The following is a 13592-nucleotide window of genomic DNA, read 5'->3' on the forward strand; positions in this document are numbered from 1 at the left end:
ATGCCGCATATAGTTTAACAAAATTTACTGTTGCAATCGACCAGAATAACAACACAAACTTAACTTTTATTACCACTCTACTTAATTACTATACATTTTTTCTAAGCACATTTTTTTTAAGTTAGGGTAAGCTATGGAAATATGTTATATTTCTTTGATTAAACTTTACTCGTCAAAATTCAATCTTGGCAAATTAAATTTCAAATAAGGTTATGTTTATTTTTCCAACTAATAAATTCAAGACACTTAACAATGATTAATAAGAACAGAGAAAAGATCAATAACAACAGAGGTGTCTACAAAAGATTGAAACTACTCCATTCTATGGAATGGAGCTAGATCTATTATTGCTTCTAAAAAGTGAGAACATTACCTGTACCCGGAATTGGAACTTAACTTCTGTGCTAGACAAGAATAGTACCAGAATAAGGTATGCTTGGTACCAATATCGAAACTGTCAAAAAATGTTGCTTTCCGAGCGTAATCTAAAGAAGTATTATAACAGTGTTCACTTGGCGAATAACTAATTTCATGTTTTTTTGACGTTTCGTAACTCTATATGAATAAATAAGTAGGCCAGTTTATTCAATATAATCTCCAACTACTGTACTAATCCTTGTTAAATATGACGTGTATTTTAGGACTATCATGTAAATTGTAAAACGCTAACCAAAATTTTTCTAGTCAACCCCACCAAGAATTTGAACATTTCAAAATTCTATAGAAATTTGACAAAATAAAAATTATTAATCTCCCTTATTTTTTCCTTATACATCTACATTTTTGGGAACAAAATATAAATTTAAAATTACACAACAACAATGTACAACTCTATTTATTGTATAAACCACCGTCTCCGTTTGTGTGTCCTCTGTAGTATATTGGTGATTGTACTAGGCCGATCACCTCTGAAACTACTGGGTTGATTGTTATGAAATTTTAGGTACATACAATATCCTGTAGATATTCTTGAGCTCACGTGACCTAACCTAACTTGGCCCGACCCGACCCGATTCGACCTAACCCGACTTGACCTAATCAAAATTTGTTTGATCATCGTCATTAACAATTTGATGACGTCATCTTAAAATTTTACTGGGTGAATCCTAATTAAGTTTTGTAAAATAACAGGCTTCTATCCTTGTGATTTATCAGACCTGCTTATAAATCTAGATTTTTGGGAAAAAATCAAAATTGGACATCAAAATTTTAGAAATAAAATTGGCAATTACAAAACAATTGTTCTGAAAACGCATGTCGGAACTGAATAGAACTGAAAGTTTATTTGTAAATTTTACTCTACACCTCGTATGTAAGGGATCATCAAATGTCTATAGTCTATAGGACTTTGATGAACATTTGCCTTGTGAGAGTGTAATAACGTTTTTTTCTTATTTGATAACAAATGGAAAAAAATTGCCTAAAGTGATTTAAACAGAACTTCCCTCGCACTTAAAGTACAGGCGAACAAATTCTTCGAAAAATTATAAAATTTAATTTTGAGAATATTTTTTTTTATGATAAATTAAGGACTGGTATAACAGCATGCTATGTCTTTATTTCAAGGAAGCTTTTCCATAGTAAACTTTCGTGCAGTGTAATACAGGTTTTCTATAAATGATTATAGGGTCCAAGTAGGTGTCGCTTCTCAGTTTTGAACTTCACTAAATGCCCAACGCATCACAAAGACCACACACATCTGTATAACTAGTTGCCTAAATGCTTCATATCTTATTAAAAAATAAAACTAATTCATTACAATAAAAAGAGACAAATTTATTATGGTTAAACGTCACAGTAAATGTTAAAAATGTTCACCATTTTATTAAAAGCACATCTTCACTCTTTTTTTAATTTCAAAAATGTTCTGTAACATCCTTTCGTGAATGCTTTGGACCCATTGTTCAATTTCATGTTGCACAGGAACTCCTGACTGCTGGGACAATCTTGTCAAAGATATTTGCGGATTGTGCTATACTCGTTTCAAATCATCACTAACTTCCTCAGATGCTGAAGGTCTTCCAGGAGATTTCCCTTTGTTGGCACTGCCGGTTCGAACAAATATGTTGATTACATCTCTAATGTGAGCCTCTAACAATTTTCCTTAAAGTACCAAGAGTTTTGAGAACGACTGTTTTATTGTTTGGAGCTTAAATGAAGCAGAGTTACTGTAATTCACACTTGAAAAACGTTAGAACTATAAAAGCGATTACTTTAAATGACAGGGCACAAATGATATTAATAAAAAGTGAAAAGTGTTATAATGAAAGCATTGATAAATTAGAAATATAAACTGATAATATTTAATATTTTAGGTGGGATTTATTCGACAAAATTTTGAGATGACATCAGTTTTTCTGGAGGGGATATATTTTCTTTAATGATTCACACTGCCTGCGATGACCTTCAACTTTTGGAAGATTTCAAAATATTCGCTTTTGCAATTTCAAAATTAAATCGCAAAAATGTTGTTTTACAATTTTAATTTTTTTTTTTTTTCAAAACTGGATGTCTAGGGTAAAAACTCATTGATTCATGCAAGAGTATGTTCTAATATAAAATTTAAATAACGTTTACTATTTTAAATTTTGGAGATGATGTCATCTCATTGGTGGTGGGAATGATTAGACAAATTTTGGTTACCGCTTTACCATTTACGCGATATTCCTGACTTACATACAAAATTTGACAACAATCGGTCCAGTAGTTTCGGAGATTACTCGTCTAATAAAAATTCACACAGACTATAGAGAGATAGACGAGAGACAGACGGAAACGTGATACCTACTTTTTCGTACTTTAGTTAGGGGTTATGAAACGTCGAGGTAAAATATGAAACTCCAGTCGTCGAATGGGCTCTATAGTACTTAGCTTACGCTAGGGAACGATAAAAAAAATGTATTAGAAGTTAGATTTTATTTTAATGTGAAAACGTTAGAGAAATATTGAGGATTTAAGGAAGTATAGAACAGAAGGTTACTGACTAATAAGACTATAATAGCGTCATCAAGTTTAAACCTAGGTACATAATATCACATTTGGTATTTTAAGAAGACATAAATACTTAGTTTCTCTATTACACGTCAAAAATCTGTTTACGTAAAAAGCATAGCCCTCCTTTTTCTTTTAATTTATGCCATTAATCCAAAAATATCTGCAATATAAAGTTAAAGTGTCTTATAAATCAAAATTTTAATACTCATTAAGCTGGAAAGTAGTTAAGAATTCAGTTGTACTGTGGCCAAATCAAAGGCTTACCGAGTTTATTTTGTGTAGTTTGTTTTGACAAATTTCATCCCAAAAATATTTACGCAAGTAATCGTTTTGTTACATTCATATCAGACTTAAAAAAAAGGTGTAAGCAGCACGTGAAGAGAGTTGAAAACATGTGGCAGTAATTCGGCGAGCCATTAGCTCTTAAAAATTTTAGTATCGTCCCGATTATAAACGAAATCGTGGATTTTTACAAACAAATTTAGTTTTATACCCTATTAAATCGAATTTCTGATTTATGTGTAACAGCGGCACAACGGTTTAACGAAATGAACGATTTGAATTCTTGAAGGGTAAACTATTTTTAAACATTTGTATAGTGACTGTAAGGATCCAATTGTTCCATTTTGTATGTCTCGAGATTGGCGGTTTACGCGTCCAGGTCGCGACGCTACTTTCTCGAACTTGTTGCAACATATGTTTGTAAATAGATCTGCAGACAAGCGGTCTACATTAGAACAAGCCGGAGAATAAATTTAACTTCTAAGAACGGTCGTATAAAATACAATGTGCGACCCACCGTAACCAAACGTTTCTCGGAAAATGAATGAAATTGTAAAAATGGCGGGTCTTTTGATCGCAGATCGTAAAACTGAATAAATTAAAACAGCTGAAATTTTAATTGCGGTGGGTGGCGAACCCATGACACTCTTAATTTATCTAATAATAATAAAACCACTATTTCGCTTTTAAGTTCGAAAGGACTCACACATTGCAACTTCATTAATTATTATTTACGCTTTCAACTGGTTAGCTTATGATTTTTTTTGTTTTATAAAAAAAAAATTTTTGGGTCATATTATAAATTTGACGTTTATCGAAAGTGGATATGATAGCCCATTTTTGGACTTCCGCCTGTTTTTAGCTGAGGGACTGTGAGCAAATGCTTTTCAAAAAATAAAATTTGACAAAATTCAAAAATGCACATTTTTTGGTGTGGGGATACGGAAACAATTTTTTACATTTTAATTCCTTTCCTCTACTATGACGTTCATTCACTACTTTATTCATTTATCTAAGGGCCTGTATGCCAAAAAATCTGACCAGTCAAAGAATAGAACTTTTTAAATCGCCCTTTAATCATGTTCAAATTAAAATGGATAAAAATAATTTCAATGAAAATATATTATTATCCTTCCGAAATGTTCGGTTGCTGAAACCATCCCGGAAAAAAACAACAATAAAACATTTAAACAAAACTTTGACCCTCAAATTAAGTTCGGGTACTACTAGTGATAAAGGATATTTAACTACCTGTATAGTATAGTATGAAACCGTACATACCTGGAAATATAAAAAACGCATTTTAGTACAGAATTATATGGAAATATGCTAAAATGTTTTATCAGGTTTTTGTATGTACATATTTTCGCAATACAGTATCAATTAAGCGTTTGTGATATGTAAAGCACAGAAACTCATGTACTGACGCTAAAATTAAGATTAGGAGAAATAACATAACTGTCAGGTGTTTTACTGTCTGATGTCAGCAATTTCAATGCAAGTATAGTGGACTAAATAAATAAAAGAAAGAATTGGAGCTGAACCAACTTTGTAGTAAGCAGCTAATTAAATTTTGCTTTTTCTCAAACAAAATTATTTATCATAATGTTTTACTGTATGACACAACTTTTATTTAAGAAATAAATGTATCGCATCAACTGTGCGGTTGTTTACTTTATATTTTCGACAGGTGTGGTGCGGTTTTTCAAAAATAAATATTACTTATTATTTAATCTTGTTAGTCGGTTTAGTCGTTCAAAGAATAATAAATGGGTATTATAGAGGGCGTGCTGGACAGCGTGTGTTCAAACAACAAACAGATAGTGAAATTAAGAAATATTGAGACTTTTATCAAAATCTGTATTTTTTGGAAAAAAATTGTGAAAAAAGTATATTTTTTGATAGATTTTGTAAATATGTATTAACATAGATGTTTTTATTTTGATTCACAATAAAATAGAAAGGTGGTAATTTATATCTTTTTCAGAAAAAACATTAGAGTAGTTGATTTTGAAGTCTTTGTTGAATGTTTTTCACAAACTATAATGTGTTAATTAATACATGAATCGTTTTATTTTAGTTGTGAGTTATTTAATTTAACAGTGTAGATATCCTCCATTACAATTTATTTGAACTTTACTATTAAATCATTAGAGCGGATCATTTTACCTGAGAGAAAAAATCCTTCCAACTTGGTGGAAATTCTGAAAATTTTGTATAAATTATTTAGAGAATATTTGTGTCTTATAAATCCCATCGACTTCTTATTCTGATATTAATTAACCTGTGCATCGACACTGAAAAATTGTTTTAACTTGAGTATCGTTTTATGAGATGCTGTTCCAAAACGAATGTTTAATTTTGTCACTTATAACACCATTTTAAATTTTTTTGCTTGAGGACATAATGAGCATAATACAATTTTTACTAACATTTGCTGTGAAGTATGCAACCAACTTTATATACCGGTTGTCATTACGAACATAAAAATTAGCTCTTTCAATTTTCGGAAAACGTTTAACAAATGACGTTAAGATTGACAGTTGGTTGGTGTATCCTTTTCAAATGCATTCAACGCATTATGTACATGAGAATATCTTCTTGATGCAGTGCTCTATACTCTTCGTTTTATAATAAGGAGAAATTACTGAAATTACTATGAAATGCATATTACTATAATAATACGGTAGAAATGTGCAAACTATAATATTAAAATCATTTCGTGATCTACTAGAAATTCCAGACAATTTCTATAAAATCAACGTAATTGTGAACCGTTAATTTCAGAGCGATTTCGTTCTTTATTTATGCACATATTTAAAACTTTTAGGATTATAGAGATTCGAATATAGGTATTGAAAAGATGTAGAGTCCGTGATATAATAGCGCAATATGTTATAAAATATATCCGGGGATTTTAGTGTTACCGTTTACCCACCGTGAAATTAAAAAGATAAGTCAAAATCTGATTTTAATGCCAGCACTTCCATCAACGCAAGTATTTTCTTGAAATTAATTTCTGTTTACCGTAAAACACGTCATTTTCTTCATTCGTTGTTTTCTTTCGTTAATTGAGGTATCAAGCTTGGCAAACAATTTTGATTTATAAATATCCAAGACGTGCATGTCAAATCAAGTAAAAAGCAACAAAGAAATTTGGGCACCACGTGTTCTCGACCCCAAATGAAATTAGAGCGGTTATAAACTATTTTTATAATGATACTGTCTGCCGCTAAGGATATTTTTATTATTGTCACTAAGTCAATCTGATCACGTGAGCGTAATCAGTCATGGTTTGTCACTCATCCGTTTATTTTGTCACATTTATTCTTCTCCACTCCACGCATTGCCTAGGTATAATAATTCTATGCAAACATGTTTGTGCCTAGCCAAATCGCTTCTTTTATGGTGACGCCGCCTGTAATGTTGGGGTGTTTAGATTTTGTAGAAAATATGTAGGTATGTTACGAAATGATGATTTTTATTCTATGTAGATTTAGGCTCACCAAGACTGATCTGATTTGGGGTGTGGAAATAAAACACCATCAAAGTCTATAAGTATAGTCGTTACAATGTTAGTCGCCTTTGATCAAATTATATCGAAAGAAGCACAAGAGCGGCGGCACACTGCAACAAATGATACATAAAACACAAACTGTTCTTTCATGTGCATTCCGACGGCCGGGGGTCGTAAAAGTTAACACGGCGAAGTGCTGCGAGACGCACTGCCACATGAAACTATAACTTACACGTGGTGACATTTATGGATGAAAATTGACGTAAGGTAAACCGAAACTATAATACATTTGAAGATGAAAACCCGTGAAAAACTGCAGTATTGCTTGACCACCAACACAGTTTCTTTCCATCATTTTCTTGTACAGTCGATTGAGTTTTATGCCATACATTGAAATAAGTTAGTTTTGTACTATATATTTTGTATTTATAGGATGATTCGCGAAAAACTTTTCGCCTAAAAAATTCAAAACGCAACCAACAATACAACAAAGCAGTCAAATTTATTATCAAATGCCTTTTAAGCACAACATCGTTAGCTCTTCGATTTTGATAATTTTAATTCTACCGAAATGTCAATTTTAACATGGTAGTATTTGGCCTTACATCATCGTTCTTGCAAGAAGACAGATAACTATATTTTTCTTTTTTTAAAAATCGAGATCAATATTGAATGTGGACTATTTGTTGATAATTACATGCAACAGTTATTCATGAGGCTTAATCGAGTCAAAAAAATTTCAGAGCTTCAAAAATCTATCGCGACCGAGTTTTGCCGAATTTTTTTTCTGCAATTTAATGAATTATTAAAAAACAATGGAATTTATTTGCATTGATTTATTAATTAGAAATTTCCTCGTCGTATCCTGTCCGTCTATAAAATATCTAAATAAAACCCATTATTTATTACTTCCAAACAATTTTTGGGTAAGAAAAGCATTAATTTTTTGGAGTGACTCTGCACAAGAAATTCTAAAAAATATGAATGCACTGGTAAAATTTTGCGCATTTTAGATAGGATTTATTCGTCAAAATTTTGAGATGACGTCAACAATTCTTGGGATGGGATAAACGGATAAATTTTGTAATTTTGATTACCGATTTACCAGGCTTACGATAATTTTAAAACGCTTGCTAGATTTCAGGAATCTAGCTGATAAGAAAAAAAGGTCTTTCTAGCCTCTTACATAACAGTTCCATGTGTTCCTCAGGAAGCAGCCTGGGACCAAAAAATTCCAAATATGTTCTAATATTTAACATTTTTGATAGAAGTTTATAGTAATACAAGGTTATTGAAGAGAAGCTCCTCGTCTAAAAAATTTTAATAGCAACTGGTAATAAAAGTACATAGTAGTCTTTGATATTTGCTATCACTATTTTTTGATAATTGGCAAATAAACGTCGTCTTCGTCCTTGGAATGCACCCTGCTTCAATTTTAATTTAAATATGAGTTTTTAAATTGAATTTCTGGTTGTGCCTTGAATTTTTAAGGCGTGGACCTTCTACTGAGTAACCCTATATAGACATATTAGTATACAGCGTGTTATTGAAAGGTACGTACAAAATAAAATCGGCAACTGGTCTCGAAGTATGGGTGCTAAAAGTTAAAAAAAGTTCAGGTAAAAGTGTTCTCCTTTTAGAGATAAAAAATATTAAAATTTATGTCAAAATTCATTGTACGCGTCTGATAAAAAGATCATCTCTCGTTTCTATAGCAACATTTAGTCTTGACAAAAGTTTTATTGTTACAGGTGCTAGGATTTACTAAAATAATTAGTTTTACCTATTTATCTTGCAGTAGCGTCTAAAAAGGTTGGGTAAGGGTTAATTTTCCCATTATAATTTTGATAACACAGACTTCTTAGACTTCGCGAAGAAGTGTCAATTTTGTTGTATGTACCTTTCAATAACACCCTGTATATTCGTGATTTCGTTAACATGTCTAACAATTTTAGATCAGCAGATTTTCATTTGTAAAACGTGTTTCGTATGAACATGTAAAAAAATACACATACAGAGTTTCTATAAATGATTATAGGGTCGAAGTAGGTTGTGGAAACGTGCCGCCTCTCACTTTTGAACTTTACTAAATGCCCAAAGACTAACACCCATCTGTAGAATTCTGTACAACTGGTTGTCAAAATGCTTCATATGTTATTAAAAAATAAAACTAATTCATTAAACAAATTTATTGCGGTTAAACATCACAGTAAATGTTGAAAATGTTCACTATTGTGTTGAAGACACATGTTCACTCTCTTTTTAATTTCAAAAATGTTTCGTAATATCCTTTCGTCAATACCCATTGATCAATTTCATGTTGCTATAGGCACTCCTAACTGCTGAGGAAATCTTGTCAAAGATGTTTGCGCATTGTGCTGGTCAAGCAATCTAAAATCATCAACAACTTCCTCAAATACTGAAAGTCTTCCAGGAGATTTCCCTTTGTCTACACTGCGAGTTCGAACAAATCTTTTGATTACATCTCTAGCGTGGGCCTCTAACGATGTTTCTTGAACTATGAAATCACGGTATTTGGCCAGGGTTTCTTGCTTACAAGCGGTTACAGAATACACACACTCTCCGTTTACGAATGTCCCATTGTGAGAATAAGATATAACAATGAAAGTGTCTTGTTCAACAGAATAAACCACTTTCATGGTCTTCGCTTCCTAGCACAAAAAGAAAAATTTTCCTAGCCAAGCACCAAGAGTTTCGAAAACGACTATTTTGTTGTTTTGAGCTTGGATCAACGAGAATTACTTAATTTACACACACGTTAAAACAATAAAAACGATGACACTAAATAACTGGTTACAAATGACATTAATGACAAGTGAAAACTGTCAAAATGAGGCATAATTTCAACGAAGCAGGATTTTTGAAATCCATTGCTAACTACGCCCTTAGAATCATTTATAAAAACACTAACACAACTGTTACTACAAGCAATAACTGATGGTGGTGGTATTAACCGTTAAAATTACAAGAAATCTTTCTGATGGCAGCTCGTAACTAACCCTTGTCTCTCAGGTAGATTGCGCGCAACTCAACTCCAGATTTTTTTTAACGCGTAAATAATCCAAAAATCAAGATGAATTCATACACTACACGTGTATGTACCTATGTCTTTCTATAAAATTTAAATAACATTTACCATGTAAGATTTTGAAGTGACGTCTTCGCATTTTTAGTGGGGATGATCAGATAAATTTCGGTTAGCGGTTTACCATCTACATGAAATTCCTAATATACATATAAAATTTGACAATCATCAGTCCGGTAGTTTGCGAGATTAATAAAAATAAACACAGACAGACGAAAATGGGACACCTATTGTTTCATATTGTAGGAGTCATGAAACGTCGAGAAAACATGTAAGTAGTCATTCGCCGAATGGTCCCCAATAAATGCAATAACTTATACTCTGTAAATAAAAATAATATGAAGCATCAAATATCATTTTCAAGTTGTCTTTCTGGTTGCGTTTTGAATTTTTTAGGCGCGAAGCTTCTCGTGAATAACTCAGTTTAAGAATTTGCTTGTTTGAATGTCCCTCAAATTATTTGGTGCAGCCGTTAGGGATACCAAATTAAAAAATATATGTATATATATATATACAGGGACTTTTTTTAACTCTGAACTTTTGAAAGTAAGTATAGGCTTATTTCCTATGTTCAGTTCAACTATAATTCAAACAAGTTGACATTTTTTAATGAAGAAGGCTAGATTCAACATTGGGCTTACACTCATTTCACGTGTTTAGATAAAAAATGGATCGGTATATAGCTATCAATAGTTGGGTACACGGTTTCCAACAGTGAATACTGCGTTATCTATAGTTTTCAAAATAAGTGCCTTATAGAAGATTATAGAAAATCGCATAGTTTACTGATTTGTCGACGGAAAGTCGTTATAAGCTGTTACATTACAGAGTTTCGGATTTTAGTATCTGAAAATAAACAGTTTTTGTTTACGATCAAAACTCATATAGCGAGCACAAGTGCGTCTGTAATTTTTGTCATTTGTTCCTTGCGGTTTCGTTACCGATTCGTGTAGTCTTGATGAAGTAAAAATAAACTTTTCGAGTTTACATCTCGAAACTGGCGATTAATGTAACATAAATTTGTAACCGATTTTTTATTTCAACGCTTTTCTCAAGCTCATAAAACATATGTTCGTTAACGAAAAGGTTTAAATTTACAAAAACGCGAAGAATTAAGATGGTATTATTGCTAGTATTGGTTAATATAAAATAACAACTAAATTCTACAAAAGTTCGATCTCGATTAATTTAATAGAGGATTAAAATGTAGAATATGAGCCCATGATTGGTTAAAACATGCACGTTGCCTAGCAACGGACCTCGGAATTCGCTTTCTGTAAACCGGGTCTACGTCTATTAAAAATTAAATTTTCGCAAAGTAGTTTGATGCCTTTATTGACGTTATCGTGTTCGATGTGCGTCTCCAGTTCTCTAAAAAATAGTAAACTCAGATATTGTATCCATACATTTGCATATCTTTAATGAACTGAAAGCTACACTGATCTTACAAAACGAAATATTAACAAACCGACGTTGCAAAACACCTGGAATCATTACTTTGATGCTTTTCACTCTAAAATTAGCAGCGTTGCAGTCAACAATATCTTACCGAACGAGCTAATGTATTAAATAATGTTTTATGTACGAGCTTTTTATCATTATGATTAAATTATGCCACGTCAGGTCACCGACAAATAAAAATTAGTAATATCCGCTTGCATCAAAAATATTCTTTATATTGTTTTATAAATCGTGAACAGGTGATAACACAATTTTTAATAGTTTCATTTCTATTTTTAATTCAACATGAGTTATTTTTTATATTATTTTTCATTTCTTTGTGGGCGTAAACCTGACAAAGTCTTTCACTAATTCTGAGTTGCTTCGTCACCAAAAAACGTGTTGAATTCTGGTCAATTAATTACAATTTCATCGTGTAATGGTAAAACGGTCGTGTAGTAACATTATGTCAAATGGTGGACTTACTTTTATTAACATATTGGCAAAATTCCATGATTTATTTTACTTGTTAGGTTATGTCGTTATGGGTTGTATTGTTTCGTGAGAATATACATAAACATCGCGAAATATACAACAGCACCGATGACTAATACGTAATTGACAGCAGAAGCAGGTGAATTAAATGAAGTTAACTACAGCGGAAAAAGAAGCACTCTGTGAGTCAGTAAACTCACCTATCATGAATTTTACGTTAATTTAAATTAGTGATTTTTCGAGGTTGTGTAAACTTAATGAAGATTGACGTATCTAAGATTGAAAACATTTGTCTTGAGAACGCATCAAGTATAATTACCGGGTCCGAAATAGAATTTGAAATCATAATCTACGGACAAACGCTAAAATTAAATAAATCATCACGGCATTCTTTAGATGCGAGCCAGAAAACAAAACTAGACTGTCATATGATGATCGGCTATTAAAAGATCTCCGGTCGTCATTAACGATTCTATATATTCACAAAGCAAATCAATCATTATCCAAGTTAATCTTAGACTCATATTAACTTTCAAGCTTACACAGAGTCCTGAAAACTTGTAACATAGTTCACGTTTAATAACATATTTCATCTGCACCCCAAAGCAGAACATAAATAATAACAAAGTGGACTATTGGACGAAAGTCTGACCACGCGAAGGTTTATTACTTTTTAAACACATGTTATTAATTGCGGTGACAATTTTTAACTTATAATTCGGTTTATTTAGATCTAAATTTGCAAACGCTGTCATCTCCCAAATTATATTTTATTTATCTGCGATAAATAGCGATTCTATTTTTGTTATTTCGTTTGTTTCAGGCACTCCCATTAACAGATTGCCTATAATGGCAAAATCCGTATTAGACCTCTACGAACTGTACAATTTGGTTATAGCACGTGGCGGACTCGTGGATGTTATCAATAAGAAGTTATGGCAGGAAATAATCAAGGGATTACATTTACCTTCTTCGATAACTTCAGCGGCATTTACATTAAGAACTCAGTAAGTATAGATGCATCCAGAAGTACCCATATGACGTAGAATTACAGAAACATTTGACTTTAGATTTTCTTTTTTTCGGTAAAATCTTATCATTACGTTATTACGTAAAGTAGGAGTTTTTTTATAAGCACAACACCCTTAACACTGCACAATTTTTAATTTTTATATAAAATAATGTTTTACTGCCCGAGTGTAAGTTGGCGAAGTATTATAACAGTGTTCACTTGGCGAATAACTAATTTCATGTTTTTTTGACGTTTCGTAACTCTATATGAATGAAAAAGTCAGTTTATTCAATATAATCTCCAACTACTGTACTAATCCTTGTTAAAAATGACGTGTATTTTAGGACTATCATGTAAATTGTAAAACGCTAACCAAAATTTTTCTAGTCATCCCCACCAAGAATTTGAACATTTCAAAATTCTATAGAAATTTGACAAAATAAAAATTATTAATCTCCCTTATTTTTTCCTTATACATCTAGATTTTTGGAAACAAAATATAAATTTAAAATTACACAACAACAATGTACAACTCTATTTATTGTATAAACCACTTGGAAACTATAAAAGTGCTGATACATTCGTAATGGAAATAAATGCATATTACAAAGTAAGTACATAGTTACCTGTGATAAAATAACGTTATTATTTCTTTTTTAAATTGTTAAACAGTACACTACAGTATAGTATTGTCATGTTTATTTTATAAAAGGATACCTGGTAAAATAGAATAAGTAGTCTCCTAT

At 31.7% G+C, this 13592-nt stretch overlaps 1 protein-coding gene across 4 annotated transcripts in view; it reads left to right on the top strand.

The window, feature by feature from the left end:
- Nucleotides 1–13592, top strand: part of LOC135124613 (protein dead ringer-like) — a 104600-nt gene that overhangs the window by 82057 nt on the left and 8951 nt on the right. For all 4 annotated transcript variants that reach the window (XM_064049806.1, XM_064049808.1, XM_064049807.1 and 1 more), the window contains one exon: nucleotides 12658–12841. In XM_064049806.1, coding sequence (XP_063905876.1) covers nucleotides 12658–12841 — 184 coding nt within the window. The remainder of the gene's footprint in view (nucleotides 1–12657; nucleotides 12842–13592) is intronic.

Source organism: Zophobas morio, unplaced genomic scaffold (assembly GCF_036711695.1).
Source record: "Zophobas morio isolate AGI-343-1 ecotype UQ-CSIRO unplaced genomic scaffold, CSIRO_AGI_Zmor_V1 ptg000007l, whole genome shotgun sequence".
In the NCBI taxonomy this organism is placed as follows: domain Eukaryota; kingdom Metazoa; phylum Arthropoda; class Insecta; order Coleoptera; family Tenebrionidae; genus Zophobas; species Zophobas morio.